Source organism: Apteryx rowi, unplaced genomic scaffold (genome assembly GCF_003343035.1).
Source record: "Apteryx rowi isolate R43461 unplaced genomic scaffold, aptRow1 scaffold_496, whole genome shotgun sequence".
NCBI classification, from domain to species: domain Eukaryota; kingdom Metazoa; phylum Chordata; class Aves; order Apterygiformes; family Apterygidae; genus Apteryx; species Apteryx rowi.
In genome coordinates this window covers 532,807-555,136 of record NW_020450756.1, presented here as the reverse complement: position 1 = coordinate 555,136, position 22,330 = coordinate 532,807, and the positions used below count along the sequence as shown (strand labels likewise).

Sequence of the window (22,330 nt, the reverse complement as noted above, 5' to 3'; positions counted from 1 at the left end):
ACAGTGCACCCACGTGACAATGGAGGACAACTGGGCAATATTACTGCACTACAAGCAAGTCAAAGAAAGTGATACTTGCCCTCTGCTTGGCACTTGTGAGACCATGCCTAGAGGACTGTGTCYGGCTTTGAGCTCCTCAGTACACAGAGCAACAAACAGGGGAAGTCTTGTGATGGGACACCAAGATGGTTAAGGGAATATACAAAGACAGGTGAGGGAACTGCATTTGTTTAGCTTGAAGAAGAGAAGGCTAAAGGAGGATCTAATTTCAGTCTTCAATTTCAGTCTTCAGCTACAGAAAGGGCAGCTCCACACTCTCTTCAGAGGTGTATAAGGAGAGGTTGACAGACCATAAATGAGTTGTAGCAAAAAGAACATAGGAATGAAACTATATCTGACATTTCTAAACCACTAGTGACACCTAGTTGCCAAGAAAAATACTGTTATCTACATTACCACTGCAACATAAAATGCATCAGATTGTTTATGCTAAGGTACAGATTCAGTAATTTGAAGGTTCTTGATAGTGTAACACAGAAAGCATAGATCTTGACAATAAAAATATGTTCGTTAATTCTCTGCTTCATAAAGTACATGGAACTTTGGAATGTGGCCTGCCAAGTGGAAGGCACTGACATTATATCACCTGAGAAATATTCCTACGGCTGTGTCTGTGCTGTCAGGCTAAATCATTCACTTCTCATTAAGCCCTGATTCCTTGATTGTCCATGCATGCTCCATACTGATGTGCACTCAGATGACCTTTGGGGTGCTACTGTCTGGCTCCTCAGGTGGGTAATCTCGGACTTGGGTGGAAGCAGCTGACTCACATGCGTGTCCTGATCTCACAGGCAATACAGATGTAACTGAGCCAGGCTTGGCTTGAGTTGCCTTGCTTATAGTACTCCAAAGACCTTTGGGTAGGCCTTGAGCTTCCATTCCCTCACACTGGCCCCAGTGCTGACCTGCCCTCAGTGTCGCCCAATGAAATGAGCTGTGAAATAGTAGTTTTTATTTCTTAGTTAACTCTTGTACCATTATACTGGCTGTCCAGACTGACAATTCATGACTCCCCACAGAGCTGGGTAACACCAGGGAGAGCGTTAGAGCCAGGCCGCATTACTTGGCTTAAAAATGTAAGGACAGCAAGGAACAGACCTCCTCTGAAGTTAAAACAAAAGCAATGAGAGTGGCCCACTCTTGGCCCCAGAGGATTGTCCAGGACCAGTCAGATTTTCTTTTATGGGACAACAGCAAATCTCTGGCAAGTGTTTTGGTTTGGAAAGTCTATTGGTCATGGACAAAAAGCCACAGGTGAAGATATGACACAGCATACAGGTTCTGGCAGCCAGAAGAGGGACTATGTCAGGCCACAATGCCCTTGGACAGCCACAGTCTCCCAGAATTGCTACAGCACCCTCCCATCTTTCCCCTGGTCCAAATGTTCCTGCCTCCTGCCCACCATTTCCCAAGAGATACAAGAATCCCACTTTGGTAGACATGCGAAACATGTATTGTGACCTGGCAGTCCTGCAGACCTGTGGCCAGTCATGACAGGACGGGAGAGTCACCCAGTGACAAAGCATATCATGGCCTTGACCACTGCCAGTCAATGACAGCAAGCGTAGTCACCACTTTATAGATACCAGAGGTCTCAAGAAACACACTTCCGTGGCATTCATAGCTGACTCCTGCATATGCACGTTTGTCCACCATCTCTATATTTTGAGTTAGATGTGACAAAATGATGTCACACAAAACAAATAGAGCAGAACACCATGTCACTAACTGTTGGCAAAACTACTGCGTTTGTAAGTCATGCTCCTGAAGATGTCGCAAGAGCAATGTAAGAACCCCTATCATCTTCACCAGCTTCCTTTTTACATACCCTCTCTTCATTTATTGTCCTTCACTCAAAAAGCAGGCTCAGAAAAACATTTCTGAGACCAGCAAATAAACATGCCTTTGAAACAGGTACTTACTGTTCTGGCCATACTCAGGCATGCTCTAAGTGTGAAGGAGAGAGGAGAGCTAATGGGCACCAGAAAATATATGGATTGTATCTATAAACATCCATACATTTGGGGAAGCTGTGGCTACTGAAGTCACTGATGTTTTTGACAACATAACTGATGACTAGCATGTAGAAGATGTGACTGATGGTTCCACACACCTGTGTAATAATGATCCTAATAGCCAACTTTTCCACCCCACTCTGCCTGCTCATTGATCAGTAGGAGTTTATGGTTAAGCAACTCCAGAAAGTCACAAATACCCTCTTGGACAATAGAATCAGGGCCCTTGTGATTGCCTGCTACAATTACAAAGTGGCTGCCAGCTCACAGCAAGGTTTGTTACAAACGTCCCTTTCCTCCTAAATTTGTGTACCATCATTGGTGTTTCAAGTGTGGAAAACCAGATGCCACTTGTCTGTCTTCTCTCCTTGGTGGGAAGAGTGGAGACTGGAAAAACTGGTTAGCTCTCTGCCAGCTGATACAGCTTTATCTATTACAGAGGATGCAGCCGGTTCTCAGGTGGGCCTCCTATCTACTGTTCAAATCATCATTGGCCTTATCAGCAAGCTGCATGCTGTGGAACCAGCTAAGACAGACACGACCCTTATTTACAGTGAGTAGTGAAAGATCACAGTGATGCGCAAATTCTTCTGAGGTGCTCTGTGTGACAGGAGAGTAATGCTGCAGAGCTGGAGAACCTATTGTGCCATGTGGATGCAACTGGCACAAGCCATAACAACCTAATCCTACAGCATGGATTTGTACTCGAACTCCTATTATTTGGCTCAGCAAATGTGAATAGTATACACACATCGCGCAGAGCACTACTCCATCAGAGAAGCACAGAATGATTCAGGCTGGAAGGAGCCTCCAGAGGTCTCTAGTCCCAACTTCCTGCTGAAAGCAGAATCACCTATGAGGTCAGACAAGGCTGCCCAGGGCTTTATCCAGTCAAGTCTTGAAAATCTCCAAGGATGGAGACTGCACAACCTCTCTGGGAAACTTGTTCCACTGCCTGACTTTCCCTGTGGTGAAAAATTTTTTCTTTACATCAAGTTGGAACCTCCCCTGTTTATTTTATGACCATTGTCTGTCATCCCCTCATCAAGTACATCTGTAAATAGCCTGGCTTCATTTTCTCAGCTACCTCCTCGTAGTTACTGAAAAGGTGCCATTAGCTCACCTCGAAGCCTTCACTTCTCCAAGCTAAACAAGCCCAGTTCCCTCAGTCTCTCTTCACAGGTCATGTGCTCCAACTCTCTGACCATCTTGGTGGCCTTCTGCTGGACTTGCTTAAGTCTACAACCCCTTTTCCTGTACTAGGGGAGACAAAAACTGAATGCAGTATTCCTGATGTGGTTTAATGAGCACTGAGTAAAGGTGAATAAGCACTCCCTCAATCTTCTGTCTATGCTCATGTCAGTACAGCACAGTATTCTGGCAGCCATCACCTCCAAAAGAGTGAGGCGAGCATACAATTAAGAAAATACAGCACCTCCTTCCTAGAGGTGAATGTTCTCTGGGACACAGTGTCCTCTGTTGGATCACAAAGGTGAATCAGTCCATTTACTTTGATTTAAAGTCAAGTTTAAACTGCCATTTTCCAAAATTTCAAAGATTCTCCACATAGTACATCAATCCATTACAGTTTTCCTTTTCATTACAAAGACAACATTGTTGTTAGGAATGTGCTTTATTACTTTTACGCTAGGACTAAGAGCTATACACACTCTAGGGCACATATTAATGACCCATTAGTATATTGCTCAGATGTTTAAAATTACTCAGATTAATATTTCATGCTCTTCTGCACACCTGAGTTAATACATACCCTGGAACGCTTTCTTGCCTAGTTACAGCACTACCTCTACTAAGGAAAACTGAGATTTGATTGCATCCATATATTAATCATAGTGTATGTTTATGTAGTAAGACTTCACTTCAAAGTGTAGTGATGAAGAAGCTGGATGTACATAGCTGTTCTGGCTGAATGCCTGAAAAAGGGAATGATTTAAAAAAACATCCTTACATCTCCACCACAGAGGGCCAAAGAAATCACAGAAAGGACTAAATGCTAGCGAGACTTTTCCAGACTGTGCAATCTATCTTTCTGCAATAAATATGGGAGTCCTTTGCTGGATCATATATACATAGCTCAGTAAGTGGCTGTTGTTAATTTTGTAAGTAGCATATAATTTCTGCCTTTAACGAATTACATTAAAAAGTGAAGTGCTTAGTGGTGGGAATTCATATAAAAGAGCCATTATTCACCCCTAGGTTTTTGGCTCCAGTACACAGCTTGTGTAAGTGACTTCAGTGGACTTCTTCCTTTCATTTAAGCTTTCCTTTATTCTCTGCCTACAGGCCTTAGCACTAATCCCAAATTTTAATTTTTGCCTGAGATATGCCCCCTTGATTGCCAGTAAAAATTGGGCTTTATCAAAAAATTACCCAGATGAATTACCATCTCTCAGACAAGAATCATTTGGGGCTTCTTTTTCTGTTTGTCCATTTTTCACGTCCTTACTGGATATGCAAGTAAGAACATGTGAGAAACAGGTTGTTAGATACACAAGAATACTGTAATGGAAAAATATGAAGTGTGAAACCTCAGAAACTGTTATATCGAAATTTGTTAGAGACTGTGGACAGTCTGGACACTTGGAATAATAAAAACTGCTGTATTTCTGAGATCCAGGCAGCAACTGGTATGTCAATTAACACAAATTCTCATGCAGGAAACAAGACTAGAGAAACCTCTTGCATCCCTGAATACTATTGAACCTCCAGGGTAGGATAATATTTGAGAAAAGCTACAAAACAAAGATAGAAAATGGCAAAAGTAGCAAGCCCCATACAGAGCAAGATCTACTGTTCTGATCCAAAAGCTGATTTCAGTCTATGACAGGGAGTCACCACACAGAACAGGGAAGTGTTGAATTTGCGTCCATATCATCTCAGATCATATATGGCTGATGAGCAATGTCTAGTAAACCAGTATATGCAGAGATTGTTTTCCTGCTCTATGTACTGAATTAAAGTAAGGCTTCCTAAATAAGTCCAGTGAAGCAGAGAATATTCCTAAGGATAAATAAATCACCCAATTTTATCTCTGGGCTTCCAAGAGGAAGTGACTTATAAAGGTGACAGCTGTTTGGGGGAGAATACCAGAGTGGAGTGCCCTGAAGGAAGCAATCAAAGTTAAAAGTGACTCAGAAACTAAGAGATGTTCATGTTCATGTTCAACAAACCATGAAATAAGATACTTAGACTTTGTGAAAAGCAAAGAAGTAATCAGGTGGTATTTACTCTTTTAAAATGGCATATACCTCTTGGATTTGGTAGTTAAGAGTGCTGTTCTGTAGAGCTTTAGCAATCAATTCATATTAAAGCTGTCTATGTGAACACTGGAGTACGGACAATGACAAGTTTCACCAGGGCTCAGTGATGATACTTAAATCTACTGAAAGAAGACTGTAATTTTTTGCATAAACCAATTTGGATCAGCTAAATTGTACTAAGAATGAAATCTTGACCAAAGGATGCTTGGATTATTTAAAAGACAATCTGGGAACTAAGGTGAACAGAGCAGCCCAAAGTATATGCAAAGTAATATTCTGAGTAACATTTGAAGGCCAGAGGCATAAGGTGTGTCAAGTCATCCCTTCCATGGGAAAAAAGGGGAGAAGCAGAAAGACAGAGCTGGGACAGAGAGCCAAGAAGAATGTAGGGCCTGCAGAAGTGAACTTGTTACACCTTCTGGTAGGAGACTGGAAGAGCTGGTGATAGTGATGACTGCTGCTCCTGTAAGGGACTGCTTGGCTTCTCCAGCAGTACACTAACACACTCAAGGGCAGGTTTTTGTGACCCTGGCATAACTGTAAGCTGATTTCGAATAAGTTTCATAGAAAACTTCCATTCCCTGACTGGATGAGCATAGCTTTTAGAATTAGGTTATTGATGTAAACATTTATGATTAAAAATTTAAAATGTACTATAAAGATTTATAAGGGGAGTGAAATCCCAGTTTTGCTGTATAATATGTAATAATCACTTAGTCTCTCAGTGTTCAAATATATTCAATTTGCAGAATAAACAGAATACCTATCTCAGAGGATTTATCCTTGTTTATAAAATGTTTTGAGAATCTGGGATGAAGGAAGCACTAATAAGCATTACTGTAATTACTACCAAAATTCTCTACCTGCTTCCTGTTATTTTTCCTTATCTTCCCTGCTTTAACGTCTAAATTTTGCCCAGTTGGTTGCCAGATCCTTTTTCATCCAATATTGTGAGAGAAATCTATGGGTTTTTTCATAGCTGCTCACAAAAATTTCCACTTTTAACTTCAGAATGTGCACCTCTGGAAAATACTATTTGAATGTTAATTTCTAAATTACTATTCATATTTAATTTTTCCAATGCTTGCATCTGCGTTAGCTCTATCTTAATTTTACTTCAGTGGCCAGTTCTACATAGTGCCAATAGTGTCCTCTGCTGTACCTAGCAAAAATAGCAAGGTACTACAAATTCTTTTTCATCCATGATTACCAAAATGCAGTGAATTTATAGAAAATGAGACTTCTCAAAGATTTGTGCAGCTCTTTGCTTAAATTCTTCTGCCAGAAATCATCCAAAATCATCCATGCCACAGACCATTTTGTGGATAGAACTCACATGAAAACATGTAACACCCCCAAGGTTTTATGTTTTTTAAATGAATCAGATTTCACTAAGAACCAGTATGAGGAAAATTCCCTGAAAAGAATGCTCATGATTATCATCTGGGCCATCTTCTCTGAATGTCAGACATAAAATAGGGAAAAAAATTAGAGTTTTTAAAGACATTTTACAGATTTTTTCACAACTAACTTGTTGCTGTTTAGTAAGAAGCAACTGCATGTGTAAATGGTTACAAGAACACTCTGTTTTAAGGGCAAATATTTAAAACATTATCAGGATGCCCCAAAGTAAAGTATAAGCATATTTTTCTAACTGATACATATATAATTTTATAGAAATATTAAAACAGTATCTGTGAAAGACATTGTCTGAAGTTATAATGATCAACCACCCAGAAGTAGGATTCAGGACAAATCTTTTACAGCTGAAGTTCATAGTTCTCTGAAAATGTCAGTTACTCAGTAATGTTTAAATAAGATGTGATGTGAGACATTTTTAGAAGAGAATGAGTAAGACTAAGAAAGCTACACATGCTCAGCAGTATAGACTTTCTTCCACACAGGCATGTACTAAATAGATTTGGATTCTTCAAAATGAAAAAGAAAATACTGAAGACAGTACAACATGAAGTCTCTAAAACAGTGAACACCACAAAAAACACGTGAGCAGGGAACAATTTTTATTCACTATTCCCACAACAGCAGAACTAGGGGGCATCCATCAAAGCTTTAAGGGAACAGGTTTGAAACAAGTAGGAGGATACACTTCAGCACATAATCCATCACTAAATTGTGGAACTCTGCCACARGATAATGACAAAGCCTGGAATTTAAAAAAGAGAGAGAGAAAGAAGAGGTTGATCGGGGCAAAAGACTGAAGGAAAGACATAAGCGAGCTCCCCCGCTCCTGGTCTGGCTACTGAGACACGCTGGACCCAACCCCCGGCACACCCGACGCCCAAGGGTCGGTCGGTCCGGGCACGCGCGAGGGCGGTGCGCGCACAAAAAGCGGGAACCTATCAAAGCCCCTCCCCCCGCCGCCCCACTGCCGGAAGTGAGGAGCGGAGGAAGAGGGGCGGAGTCCGACAGGCCTCCGGCAGGGTCGGCGGCCGTCGCCATTTTGTTCGCGGCGGGCTGCCGGGGCGCGCGGAAGTGGCGGCCGGCGAGGCGGGAAGGGAAGGGCCGGGGAGCGCCGGGCTCCTCCCCTGCTGGGGCGGAGCGGCGGGGCCTGAGCGCGGCCGGACCGCGGGGGCGGCGGCGACCCGGCATGTCGGCCTTCTCGGAGGCGGCGCTGGAGCGGAAGCTGTCGGAGCTCAGCAACTCGCAGCAGAGCGTCCAGACCCTCTCGCTGTGGCTCATCCACCACCGCAAGCACTCGGCGCTCATCGTCAGCGTGTGGGAGCGGGAGCTGCGCAAAGGTGAGGCTGCCGCCGCGGGGCCCTTTCCCGCCTGCGGGTGCGGGTGGGGCCTTCCCCGGGGACGGCGGGGGTAGAGGAGGTAGCGTCTGGCCGGGCTGCGGGTGAGGGGGGCGGGGGGCCGCCGTCGCGGGTGTGCCTGCCCGGGGAGGTCTGCGTGGTTTGCCGAGACGGGGAAGGGGGGCGGGCCCACTGCGGTGCCTGGGCGGAGCGGAGCTACCCATGCAAGTAACAAGCCCCGATTTCTTGATGACTGGAGGGTTGGGAGATGTTTCTCCTTCCTCTTCTTTCTACCCTCCCCTGGCTCCCCTCTTTCTTCTTCCCTCCTCCCTCCCAGAGATGCTTCTGAGGATGCTGCTTTTCGTGTTGACTTGTCTCTCTTGTCAGCGGCAGGAAGGAGAGAGGGCAAAAGGGAAAGAAGGCGGCGAGCGCGGGGTATAGGGCTTCTTGTTATAATAATGTTAGTTAACGTACTTGTAACTTAACCATTTTCATGCATTATCTCTCGTTATCTGCAACGATGTTTGCTCTAAAACGGTCTGTGTTGGCTGACATGGTGGCTTTGCCCACTTATACCAGCAGTTATTTTCGTGGAGCAGCTGAAGATGGGAATACCTCAGGGGATGAGTGATTAATATGTCCAAAGTGTTCTCTTCCTGTTTTTGCAAGTGGGCTAATACTGATGTTAGCACAATACAGATGAGTTTGTTTCTTTAGGTGTATTCAGTATTTGATGTTGTTGAATGTACGGACTTAGATTTCTGTGTGGCTTTCCTTTTAACAGGAAAGAACTTGCAACTGTAAAAAGTGGTTTAGGGAGTGAAAGGCAGAGATAGCATGTGAAACTTTACTTGACCTTCCTGGAAAGTAACTAGATTTTGAGTTGACTCATCTTGAAGGAAAAAAAAAACAAACAAACCCAAACAAAAACAAACAAACAAAACCTCCCACTTCCTAGAGCTCTAGCATGGTCTAGAAAATGTTACTGCCTTCCAATAGCTACCTTTCTACCCCCAATAATACTTTAATGGCAGAAGCAGAGGGCTAGGTTTTCAAGTAGAGAGGAAAAATGAAGCTAAGTCATTAAAGAATCCATGAAAGAGAAACCACTCCCTTAGTTTCAAGCAAATAAGAGGAAAATTTGACCTGAAAAAATGGTGTGTATATTGGTGTGCTAAGAGAGTGCAGGGCTGCATCATAATTACTTCTTGGTTAGAGGGCATAGCTTCATAGAAAAAAGTTTGAACCATCGTAGAACAAAAATCTTGAATATGAAACAGTACAAAACTTTACAGTATACTATGGAAGCAGGTTCTCAAACTCTGTAGATATTCATGAGTACTGTATTTTTATTTAAAATATATTTGTATGAAATGCTATCTTTTGAATTTTCAAGTCTGAGGGTTTTTTCCCTTTAGAAAAAGGAATGACACATCACAGAATATTTTAATATGTAAATTGAATTATTTGAATCTGTTATCTAAAGAAATGTAGATTTGATGGTTTATTTCATAAGACTAAATAAAAATATTTCACTATATGTTTGTTGCAAGATTTTTTTTTCTTGTTCTGACAGCAAATGAATGGGTCTTCCATCTGCATATGAAACACTTCATGTTCCTGGGTCTCTAAATAAACAACTTCAGATTTTCAGTGTTCTCAGTGATTGGTGTTCAGCCAGTGATTTGGTTGTCCTGATTAACATACACAATACCAGTTCATAATAAAAACATCAATGTTCAGTTCTTAGAATTTCAGTATTAGCATAATTTTCCTGTTGTGCTATTTGAGTAATTGAAGAAATGAAATATTGGAAACATGGGCTGAATGTTTGGAGGGGGCATTGGGAGGCAAGGATAAAGCCTTTCTCAAGAACTGATGGGTAGGCTTTGCTTTCTCTCAGCTTTCACTGAGGCAGTGCTGTCCTGGAACTGGAAATTGAACCTTGCCTTTCTAAATTTTATATCCCTTGATTGTATCACCTTTTTATTGTTGCTCCCCTTCTCCAAACCTCATTTCTGCCCTTCCCCTTTCAGACTTGTGGAAGATTTGGCTAAAATATTGCATAGCTGACTGAGTTGAACACAATATAGTGTGAGACTAAATTTTTCTGGATGCTTTTAGTTTTGGTAAAAGACCCTTTTTGTGTTTAGATCAAGTTGCATGGACTCTTCTTGAGGTGACTTTAGATAGCTATGAAACAGGGTTAAGATCACTTCTTTTGCTCCTAAAGGTTTGTTTCTGTTTCTTTCCTTTCTGGAATAGTTAATGTCTCTATATCATGGAGCAGAGGTGAAGAGGCAGCACTTCAAATGTGCATATAGCTTGTTGGGCAACCTAAAATCTTAGTCTACTCTTGTTTACTTGGATTATTGGCAGTGTTCAGGTCTCAGAGCATCTTTACAAATCATCAGATCTTTATACCTTAATCTACGGTTGTTCCATAGCTGGGCTTTCATTGTTTCACTTGGTGCATTCTTGTACTTAAACACAAACTCAGAATAGGTAAAACTTTCATGTCTTTGCCATAACTGAGAGGAGTTATGTAACATTGGATTTGTCTTGCTGAATTCTTGTGTTGCTGATAGTTTATTGAAAGAGTTGATGCAACTGTAATTACTGAAGGCATATACATGTATGTTTTCCTAATACTGCTTTAACTGTTGTTTGAAGTTCTTCTTTAAAATACTGGCTTTTAGCATTCATAGGGTCATTCTTAGAAATTGTCAAAAGTTGGAGGAAAGCTACTATAATGTATTCTAGAATTGACACTTTAGCAAAAGTACTGATTACTCTGGATTGTCAAGAGACTCTTAGTAACCCTCGCAACAATATGTTAAAAAAGGATGTCTTTATCAAATTACTGACTGTAAAAGAAATTATGATAAGGAGTTGCATGCTGTATGTTTCAAGAGACTGAGTCTAGAGGCATAACTGACCTTGAATATTTGCTAATTAAAAATGTATGGATTAACTATGCCACTTGAGTGGAGCTGTGACAGAGCAGCTAATAGCCTGAGCTATTAAATAATCCTGGTTCTGCACCAGTGCAAAGCCAGTCAGGTGTCACTCCATGTTTTAGTGTATGCTTTTTTTCCTGTTATGCAGGGTATCAAGTATCTATGACCATGATTAATGGGGAATTGATTCTGTAGTTCAGTGATCTTTTGTTCAGTGATCTTTCAGAATGCCTTTAACTTTAAATGACAACTGTAACAAAACAAAAAATAAAGGTTTCTCCTGTTTTGAAGTATAAACAGAGGCCTATGCTGTGAGCAAAACAGCTTCTTCTCCCCTCTGCTGTTGGTTAAATATTTCTGTGGCTTCTTTTGCTGACATTACCTTGTGTAGTGCTGCAGCTGAAAATCTGACAAAAGCAATAATTAGCTTTTAACTCCATGAGTTTCCTGATGCAAAGGTGGTGCTGGCATAAAGACTGTGAGCACAGTATCACCCCTTTAGGCAGTAGCCTGTGTTAACAGTGGCTTACGTTGATCATGGGACTGCATGCTTCTGAATTTCACAGTTGATTTATAGAATAAATAGTTGGTGGGGAGACAACTCTTTCAGTACTTCATTTATAGTAAACGCACTACTGATACTAGAAAATGTCATACAGTTGGATTTTTATTCTAGAAAAGTGTGGGTTTTTTCTTTGCTATTTAGGATATGGCAACTTTAACTTCGAAGTACCTTGTGAGACTTAAATTTTGTGATAATATTCTACTTATTTTACAGACGCCTTTTAAGTGGAGGCTAGGGAGAATCTGTAAAGGCTTGAAAAGTGTACACTGGGGAAAATGATCCTGCTTCAGCTAGATTTCAGATGTATGAAATGCAACACTCAAAATTACTTACTTGCCAAGTAAGCTTAGTAATTAAGTAGTAGTAGTAGTTAATCAAGTATAATGGGAATACATCAGTCATTCCCAAGATGCAACTGGTAGGCCCCTTTTTAAAACCATTTAATGCTGCATGTGCATAAAGGGATTGTCTTACAAGGGTTATTCTAACAAAATATTGCATTACACATGCAATTTTGTTGTGTAAGCCTGCAGTCGCTGAGTGGCCGTGGGAAAAAAGCCCTTAGGGAACCCCCTTTCAGAGTCTCTCTTCTGAGATGGAGGCTGACTATTTTTTTGGTACTTGCAAATCAGGTATATTCTGTTGCATCTGTTTCCTGCTCCCTGGTTTCAGAATTCTTTGCAACCCTAGTCTTTAGGTGAAAACTTCAGTTCTGTAATTCAAAGCATCAGCCTTCAAGGGTGAGTGCTTGTTCAGTATGCTTCATGTGATCCTAACTGTACTGCATTAAATATTGTTCTTTACAAAATAGTTTGGTAGGATGCCTTCTGTTCTTTGAATAAATTTTAAATTGCAGAAGCTTCATCAAGTGTTTAACTTCCAAGGACAGTAGTAGAGGGCTTTTTGTTTCAAGCTCCAGTTAGTTGCATATAATACCTTCCTTTCCTGTCAGCCTTTTTGTTAGCTTTTTCAGGTCTGGTTATGTCACTGGTTATTGATATTTATATCCTACTGACTTCTTAACAATTCTATCATGTGGTATCTTTGAGCTTAATTTCAGATTCATGTGTCTGATCTGTTCCTCAGCACCTCATAGATTAGTTAGTCTCCAAAACTGATGCTGAAACCCCCTTAATGACCTGATCTCTTTATTTTGGCTTTGTCAACCCCAGTGTCATGGATTCTTTCCTGTGAAGTTTGCCCAGGTTAGCAGAGCCATTGTATATCTACTTTTAAGACAGCAAGAATTGTATGAGTACATCTGCATTGGTACAGAAGGACATATTTTTAGCACTTGGCTCTGCCATTTTATCTGCTTTTCCAGTTTGCTATGTCTGATTTTCAGTGCTGAAGTGATTCAGTGGTGTAAGAAATAAGTATTTTTGCCTATGTGTATTTTTTTTTCTTTTTGTCCTCAACTTCTGCTGCTTGGACATACTCTAGTATTTAGGTCCTCACTCATTTTGGCTGTTGACATTGATGCAATATATTTTTCTGAAATGAAAGATTGGGGATGTTGTGACAGTTGTTCAGTGCTGCCAAAAAATGGAAGTTAGAGAATCTTAATCGGCAAATTGAGTAGGCCTGACAAGATTGAGACCGCATTTGAAAGTTGTGCTACATCTGAAATACTGATATTCAATTGGCAGCCTTCGAGCACTGTGTGTTTTTTTTTTTTTTTTTTTTTCTGCCATGAAAAGAAATCTTTTAGTGATCATAAGGTTACTTTACTTAGTGGTGGCATAGTGCCATTGGTTAATGTGCTAGACTTGAGTGAATAAATGGGTTTTGTTCATCTTGTACTTAAAAGAAACAAAACTATGGCTTACTGATTTCACTGGCTAGCAGATTTTCTTGAGAAGGTCAATAAGATACTTAAGATGGAGGTGCCTGCGGTACCTTCCTGCTTATCTGTGTGAAGCTTCTTCCGTTTGGAAAAAGGTTCAGAAATCAAAAACAAGTGGACAAAACTTCAGGTAAATGTTAGTTGTTGAACTGGATTTTAAAGAAAATATATTCACTATATATTCTTTACAAAATGATGTGTCATTGTGGGCAACAGATTGGCATTTATAAGAGGCTTTCACTTGAAATAGTTGCCTTTGGATATGTAATCCAACCTTTCTTGTGCAGTGCTTTGCTGTTAGTGTTGAAAGAGTGCAGGGTGTATGAATCAATATGCTTTTATGGTTGTGCTGTTAGTGTCCTGGTGCCAGTACCTGTCTGACTCTTGTCATTCTGGTTTTGAATACATAAGATAAGAAAAATCACTGAACTTAAACCTGTTGTTGTTGATTGGTAACCATCTTGCATTGTGCCAGGCGAGGAAAGGAATTGGTTTAGTTTGTGTGTTTAGCTGCTTCCGGATGCCCTAAGTGCTGTGGGAAGCTTGTGCAGAATAATTGTATTGGAAAGGTTTCCTTGGTTTATGTTCAACTCTTTTGTGCTCTGCTGCTTTCCCCTCTTTCAAAAACAAACACAGCAGTTCTCAAACCTTGGTGAATTTCACTAGGAAAGTTAGGTGACTGGGGCAGTACTGAGCGCTTGGCCTAACCTTTCATAACAGAAAGGTAATGAATTTTCAGTTTTTTAAATGCTTGTTGCACAATGTGCCTTTTATGGGTTATCTTCTTTGAATCACCTATTCTGGTGCTAGCTTCTCAAGTTCTTCTTTAAGATATGCTTTTAAGTCATGTCTCCAGAAATGCTGCACTTAAATTGTATAAAAACTCAGTTTGGTCCTCAGTGTGAGGGGACAATGATCTTGCAGTCAAGTTTCAGTGCTGCTTGACTTAGAAAAAAGACAAGTTGGGTCTTGTGTAATGGAAAGTTTGAAAGCTCGCCAGGTGTATATGAAGATGGCATGAAACTTCTCATGCAAAGTTATGAGCATGTTATGACATAGGAAACGTTGCAGGGGTTTGGGGGAGAAGTGCTGTTACCTTTATACTGTTGCATGTATGTAGACTAACGTACTCTGAAATGATTAGGCCAAAACTCTGAGTCCAGATTAGAGCACTTTAGTAAAAAGTAAACTAGAAAATACGGAGAGGGTTTGCTCTGAAACCTAGTAAGCAGTTGTCTGCTGGCATTTTGCTGCTTAGTGCTGTTCACTGATGAGGGTTTTTAACCTACTGATACCCATTTTCTCTAAACCTCTTATTAAATTATATTTTCCTTCAAGGTCATTTGGCATAGCAGAGCTGGCCTGTAGATGGTTAAAACCTGAGTTATGTTTTCAGTTGGGTCAACAAGTCTATTCACTTGCAGTGGGATGCAAATGAAATCCCTTTTGCTTGCTTTTTTTTTTTTTTTGGTAGTTTTCTCCTGTATGTCTAGGATAACAAATCTCTCCTTTCCCTAGGAAAGAGGTGTTGAACAGCATGAAATACATGGACATGTTTCTAGTAATCCTAGTGGGAGCTCAGTTTCTAATGCCAGGCAGTAAAGCTTTGTAAATGGCTAAACCTGGAAGAGACAAATATGGGTGATTACACTGACTTTGCCAGAGTTAACATCAGTGAAAATGACATGCTTACTGCCTTACCTGGTGAAGTGCTTCCCAGACTTGCTTGCGCTAAAGTGGTGGTTCTTGGGAGTTACAGTTCTCCTGTACAGGACTCCTACATACAATGGCAGGGTATCTCTGTTGGACTGGAAGAAAATCAGGAATGCTCTGGCCAGATTAACAAATACACATTCCTGAAAGGTGTAGATTGCCAAAAGCTAAGAGTTGATGAATGTGCTAAGTTTCTGCAGTAGATACCTGATTACGCTAGTTGCAGGTGAAATACCATGAATACCTGCAGAGTAGTCCTTGTCATTTAAATGTGTCAGATTGTGGGGTTTTTTGAACACATTTGTTTTCAGTTGGCAGATGCCAAAAATGGTCTCCTTGTGGATGCTATTAAGCAGTTAGTCTCATCATGGATGCTATTAAGATGAATCCGCTTAAAATGGCTCCTGTCACAGCCAGCACGTTTGACCTCTTAAAATATTTCAGAATTCAGTGCTTCTGGGAGCTTTGACTGTGGAGCTGGGTAAATGGGAAATTTAACTGAAACAAGCAGAAGAATGTTGTGAGCGCTGTGCAGAACTTCTGAAAGCATGAGTCTGTTCAACATGGATACATTCTGAGGTTTGTGTGCACAGCTGTAGTGCTAGTGTAGCAATGATACTGTGGGCTAGCTCCTAACACTGTACACTGGTGGTGTGTGCCTTTCAGATCCTTCCTTAACCGAAGATCATACTTGTTTTCTTTCATTTTCTTTTGACAATAACAGCTTTTCTTTACTAGCCTTGCCAAGCACTGAGGACACTTTTCTGTTGCTGTTTAAATAGTCTTATTGATTGATCCATCTCAGTGTTCTGAGGTATATCAAAGCCCAGAGCTGAAAAGTTAGTGTCACTACTGCTGAAGAGATATGCTTTGAACAAATTTCAGAACAGATCCAGTCTGGGATTTAATTTTGTATGTCAAACTTCAGTAGTTAATTTGCAGACATAATAGCAACAAATTGGGGTTTTTCAACTCAGTTGTCAACCTCAGTTGCTAAAGTTTCTTTATCATTGAAGTCCTGCATGCAAGGCAGAGCTACAGTAACTAGTATGTAACTCCTGAAGATATGTGATGTGAAAGAACACTTTCTGAGAGTAGGCATAATTTTTAACTTTGGAATTTTGTGCAAAACATTCTTACAGCAGCAGAAATGAAATTTTGGTTCACAACTTTCTCTGTGGACATAAAGATAGAATATTAAATTTCGGACCAAAGCCTTTGGTAGTTTAACAGTGTGTTGAGGTTTTTTCCCCTCTTTCCATTAAATGTAGCTTTATTTTCATTGAGTAGTAGAAGGAAGCTAAAAAGATAATATTAAACAAGCTTGAAAGTGACTTTCTGGATTTTAGCATCCCTTCTCCAAACATGATATCGATCTCTCTACTATAGTGAGAGACAGAGTAGGCTTTGAGAATCAACATCATCTGACTCCATGACAGTGTATACATCTGCTGTCTTTCTGGTTTCGGGTGATTTGGTTACCTGCAAGAAAGTTAAGACCTGTCATCATTGAGGACTAAAACATGGCTTTTTTTCTGTGAAATGGACAAATGAGAACCTAAGATGCATGCAACCCAGAGGGTGTAGTATGGAGAACTGTGTGCCTAGTTAGGTTTGGAGCCCTAACTCTGGGTTCATTTAAGAAATTTGGGGGAGAAAGGGGGGTGGGGGTGGCTTTAGTAATAGCCCCTTAATTTTGGTACAGGCATGAAACAACCTGTGTTTTCTAAGATCGCCTCTTTGAATTGCAGGGATCTTAAATTCAAGGCTTTCTGTGTACTAGAACTCTGAATTACCTGGAACATATGGATGTTGCCATGTTTTCAGTCACTCTAACATAGAAGTTGTCTAGCATAGATAAAATCTACGTTTTATTTTTAGCTTATACAAATTCTAATTTCAGGATGTTGAAGCATAACTAAACCAGATGATCAGGTCAGATTTTGACCTGAATAAATCAACTTCCTGGGTTTGTTCATGTAGTGGCTTGACTGATTGGAGGAAAACTTTATTAGATATACTTTGTCCAGCAGTTCCAATCTAGTTCTTTTTTGCCGCTTATTAGTTTATCTTTATTCTAAGATTCATATATTTTTGCTATTAATAGAGCATCTTTTCACTTAATCCAAACCTTTGAACTTCCTGGGTGTGTCTGTCCAAGAGAATGGGCATTTAATATCTCAAGCAGAAATTTTTCAGAGGGGTCTTTCTGTAGCGCAAAATTTATACTCAGAAACCTTTCCTTGGACTGAAAGTATCTTAACATTGAAGTTTTGTTTTTGTGAGGATGGTTCTGCTGCACATTTGAGAGGTTGGAGAGGAAATTAAATCATGTTAGGAACTGAATTGAAGTTTAAAAGAGAGTGCTAGATTGGCTTTACCACAGTGCTGCTTTCCTTGAAAGGACAGAAAATACTAAATCTTTTGTCTCAAGAGAAACTTTTTTGTGAAGTGAGATTGTGCATACCAAGATAGTGTGTGTGTGTGTCAGGGGGAGGGTAACAGAAGTTGAGGATTCTTCTGATAATACAAAATTATATTTGATACAGTAAGAGCTGCAGCTCTGAGAAACCTGTTGACTAATGAAGATTAGATGAAGTGTGGCAAAATGAAAATAGATGAGTAGGGAGAATTAAGGAACAAGGAATATGTTTTTTGAAAGTAATGTAAAGTTGGAAGCTTGTGTTCTATTGTAAGTTAATGGGATTGGGGTAAAATGCTTAAGATGCTTGGAAAAGAGATGTACCATAGCAGTCAAAGCGATTTTTGAAAACATTGCCTTGAGGTTACAGCTTCAGGCACATAAATGTTTTGGTGATTAGGAGGCAAGGCGGGGGAGTATCATAGATGTCTACAAGTGAGTTGCAGGGGTTGAGTAGGGTTTGACTGTTCAGTCTGTTCAAGCACAAGAATGAGGGGTAGTTATATAAGGGTAGGAGAGTGACATTCGAATCAAAAGGAGGTGTTTCTTCATATGAGTGGTAGTGGACCTGTAAAACTCCTTGCCGGAGGGCTTTGGGTGTAAGAATTTTATTAAGGTTGAAAGGGAAGCGGAGGTACTTGGAAGAAATCCATGAAGGCAGCTGATAGATAAATCAAATCAGGCTCTGGAAAACACATGAAAATAGTTGGAGGCTGAAGAATACTTTGGCAGGTAGAAAATTATGTTTTCTTCGGTTCACTTTTGGTGGTGGAAGAAACTTGGGTTATATTATGAAAGTGGAAGAATCTGAGCCAAGAGTTGCAACAGAAAAGACCAAGTGTGGCTGAACTCTTTGTGAATTGAGTGTTTTATATAGACAAATACCTGTACGCCCAAATACCTGTACGCCCAAATACCTGTACGCCCAAATACCTGTACGCCCAAATACCTGTACGCCCAAATACCTAATGTTGTAAGCATTCATGAGATTAGGAAAAATGCATTTAATCTGGTCTTTGCATTTAGCATAAGAAAAAACTTGGTGTTTATTGGAGGAATAAGCTTCTAATTATTTTGGATTTTTTTATCACTTTCTTTTTATTAGCAAAGTCAAATAGGAAGCTAACGTTCCTGTACTTGGCCAATGATGTCATACAGAACAGCAAAAGGAAAGGACCAGAATTTACAAAAGATTTTGCTCCAGTAATAGTGGAGGCTTTTAAGCATGTTTCAAGGTACAGTAAACTATGCCATGTGCAGTGTCCTTCATACTGTATTTGAAGGGGGAAAAAAACTTTTTAGAGAATTCCTTGGTTCATCTCTTCTGGCCCAGCTAGTCCTTATGTGCTAATTCTGTACTTGAAGTCTTGTTAATTTATTCTGAGTTCTTTAGATCTTGAGTAGTTTGAATGCTGTTAGATGAAGGTATGTAATAAATTTGTCTGCACTGAGTCCCTTTTGCTTTAGAAAGCAGTTAGCTATGCCTTAAATCATGACTTTTTTTTTTCAGTTTACATTCATGAGCTACAACTTGGTATTTCTTATTACTGGTGTTGCATGATATTTTTTTTCCCCTAGCAGCCATCCATCTCATTGCAGGAGTAGAATGTTAGTCTCAAAACAATTATTTTTAAATACTGCTTTACAGCTCTAAAGTCTTGTATTAAGGGAAATCTATTTACAGTGCTTGCATAATAGGGGTACAGACAGGTTGATTTACAGGTTGAACAAACAAGAAGAGAGAGAGATTGGGCATTGGGTCTTTTTTGATGTATTTGCTGGGACATCTTGGACTGATCTTTGTTTACTTTTCTGTAAAATGTGGTTTTGTTATTTTGTGAGGCTACTGAACTTTTGATTCTTTGGTATTGGTAAAGTATGCTAAGATCTTTGTGTGAAGGGTAATCACTGTTGCAGTTATGATTGTGTTGTGCTTTGACCTAGTGCTGATTTTGCTTTTTTCCTTGTAACAGTGAGTCTGATGAGAGTTGTAAGAAACACCTTGGCAGAGTACTCTCTATCTGGGAAGAAAGGTCTGTTTATGAAAATGATGTATTAGAACAACTTAGGCAAGCTTTGTGTAAGTATTTTGTGTGTGCCTGAAGATTCAGTCTCTTGTTTGAAATGTTGTTTCCTTGACTCCTCAGTTTCTTTCAATTTAGATGGAGACAGAAAGGTCAGGAAGCGTACTTATGAACAGATAAAAGTTGATGAAAATAACTGTTCACCTCGAAGTTCTCCCACTGATCCTCCACAGGTAAAAGCATTTTTATAAAATTCTGTAATGGCATATAGTTTGGTATACAATATTTCATTTGCTCTTATTTTTTAATACTCTTTGCTTTTTTTTTTCTCCCTCTCTCTAATGAGATTTCGTATGGGCTGGTTCAGTGCTCAACATCTAGAAAATTGCAGTGAAGGTGACTACACCCCTATCTCGGGTCCAAGTGATTCTAGTATTCCCTGATAGGATGTAAAATTTCCCCAGTGCTGTGCTTAGTTGTACTTCATGACCTAATTAGCTTCATAAGGAGAGACTGCTATGCTTTTCCCTATCCCAACAACCTTATTGCAAGGTGAGATGGATCCTACTGGTTACATCATTGTTTCCTGAAGGCACCTCATGCTGGGAATCTTCATTCTTCTGTGAAAAGGCAGCTTAACATTACAGTGATGTTTGGGCAGTGTAAGGGAACTGTGGGCTTTGGAACAGTGTGTAGTTTTTAAAAAAAAATTGAAATATAAAATTCTCATTATCTAATATGCCTTTGCAAGGTGTAATCCACTAAAGTGTTTTGAACAAAATCTGTTCACTTTGCCTCCTGAAACTTCATTTTGAAATACTTTGTTACAGATTGGAGCTGGTAGGCAAAACTACAGGGAAGTTAATTATTTTTAAAGTATATAGTAAAATGAAAGGTACTGTAAAATAATCAGTATCAAAAATACAAGGTTAACTAGTCCTGGGGCAAGAATTTAAATATAAATCTGTTTTAGGAAGATGACCTTTAAAACTAAGAAGACTGCAATGTTGTGCTGAGAATTAATGGCTTGATTTTCTATTTTTTTCAATCAGAGAAGACAGAATGTTGTTGTTATGCTGATATTGTAAATAATTTTAAAAAATACCATCAAACTGTGTTCTGTAAGCTTTCTATGAAGTATTGTTTTGTATTAGGTTTTATTTATATAAACTAGCTCTCAATCTTGCATGCTTTTTTCAGACAACAGATCTTATTAGAGCATTACAGGAACTAGAAAATGCTGCCTCTGGGGATGCAGCAGTTCATCAGAGGATAGCTTCTTTGCCTGTAGAGGTCCAAGATGTGTCACTGTTAGACAGAATAACAGGTGAGGTTTGGGGATCCGATAACTGAAATGCTGGTATGAGAACTTAGACGCATATAATGAAATCTTGCTTTACCTGTTTTTCTCTGCTTGCCTTTTAGATAAGGAATCTGGAGAACAACTTTCCAAAATGGTAGATGATGCATGTATGTTGCTGGCGGATTACAATGGCAGGCTGGCAGCTGAAATAGATGATAGAAAACAGCTAACTCGAATGTTATCAGACTTTCTGCGATGTCAAAAAGAATTCCTTGCAGAGAAAGAACATAAGCTGGAAGTGCGTAACATTTTTGTTTTAGTCCATTCTTCACTAAAGCTTGATCTTGCAAATGTTTTTAGTTTGCTTAAACAAATTTTCTCTCCAAAGGTAAATATTTAATCACCACTCTTAGGTCTTTGCTTCCAGCACATTATTAACAGGGATTCTGTGGTTTTGGTATTCTATAACTATTAAAACAGCTCAACATTAGGTAGTATTACAGGTGTAATCACTTCAGTATTTGTCTTTCTATTTTTTACATGTTCAGTCTTCATTATATAGAGAGACTTAATTTGACCAGTGTAGTTAGGAAGTCTTACTGTGAATGGCACAAACTTAATTCTCCATGCAGCAAAATTTTTTCTGCCGATTTATTCATTGATGTCTTAATTATGTGCTATTTGGCTTAATAGTATCCTTTTTTGTGAAAAGGGCTCTCATTGCTGGTGAAGACCTGGGTTTTTGAAGCCACTTTAAGAATTTAATAACTGGTTTCAGCATAACTTTTAATCTGATTCAAGCTTCTGTTAAACCCAATAAAATAAATAAAATGTAAAGTTCTAGGTGCTTCAGCCTCTAACACAGTAGGCTAGCAGTATTTTTGGCACTGAGACTTGTAGGATAGGGCAGATCATTAATGAGAGGAATGCAGGGTGAACAGGTCAATATGAACGAATGATCCATTGAGTTACTCCATTCTTTGCTATTGCTAGTCATCTGTTTTCCTTTCCTACCTCATAATACTGTCAAACCTCCAGGTGAACATCCCACCTATCCTAAATAGGTCCTTAATTTCATGTGTTGCTTGCCAAGTCCCTTGTCTCAGCTTTGAGACATGAGTACCAGCACTATCTTGCATATTGCAGGAAGAGAATTGAAGCTGCATCTTCTTGCAAGGGAAGGTGGCTGTACAGTTGTAGTGGACTGTAACTGCAGCATGTGCATGTAGTTCTTGCATCGTGCACAAATGAATTCCTTTTCAGGTTGCACAGGCCTATCATGAAAACTTTCTTCGCCCCTCCTGTTTCTTCGCCCCTCCTGTTTCTTCGCCCCTCCTGTTTCTTCGCCCCTCCTGTTTCTTCGCCCCTCCTGTTTCTTCGCCCCT

General features: G+C 39.9%; 1 protein-coding gene across 6 annotated transcripts in view; it reads left to right on the top strand.

Moving 5' to 3' along the window:
* The first annotated feature begins 7,794 nt into the window (after positions 1-7,794).
* The window catches only part of RPRD1A (regulation of nuclear pre-mRNA domain containing 1A), a 43,503-nt gene continuing 28,967 nt past the window's right edge, over positions 7,795-22,330 (top strand). For 4 of the 6 annotated variants that reach the window (XM_026079241.1, XM_026079240.1, XM_026079244.1 and 1 more), the window contains exons 1-6: positions 7,795-8,115; positions 18,724-18,853; positions 19,592-19,698; positions 19,781-19,875; positions 20,843-20,969; positions 21,068-21,243. In XM_026079241.1, coding sequence (XP_025935026.1) covers positions 7,965-8,115; positions 18,724-18,853; positions 19,592-19,698; positions 19,781-19,875; positions 20,843-20,969; positions 21,068-21,243 — 786 coding nt within the window. In that variant the 5' untranslated portion in view covers positions 7,795-7,964. Of the gene's footprint in view, positions 8,116-18,723; positions 18,854-19,591; positions 19,699-19,765; positions 19,876-20,842; positions 20,970-21,067; positions 21,244-22,330 lie in introns of all 6 variants that reach the window. The other 2 variants (XM_026079245.1, XM_026079246.1) reach the window with 2 other exon arrangements.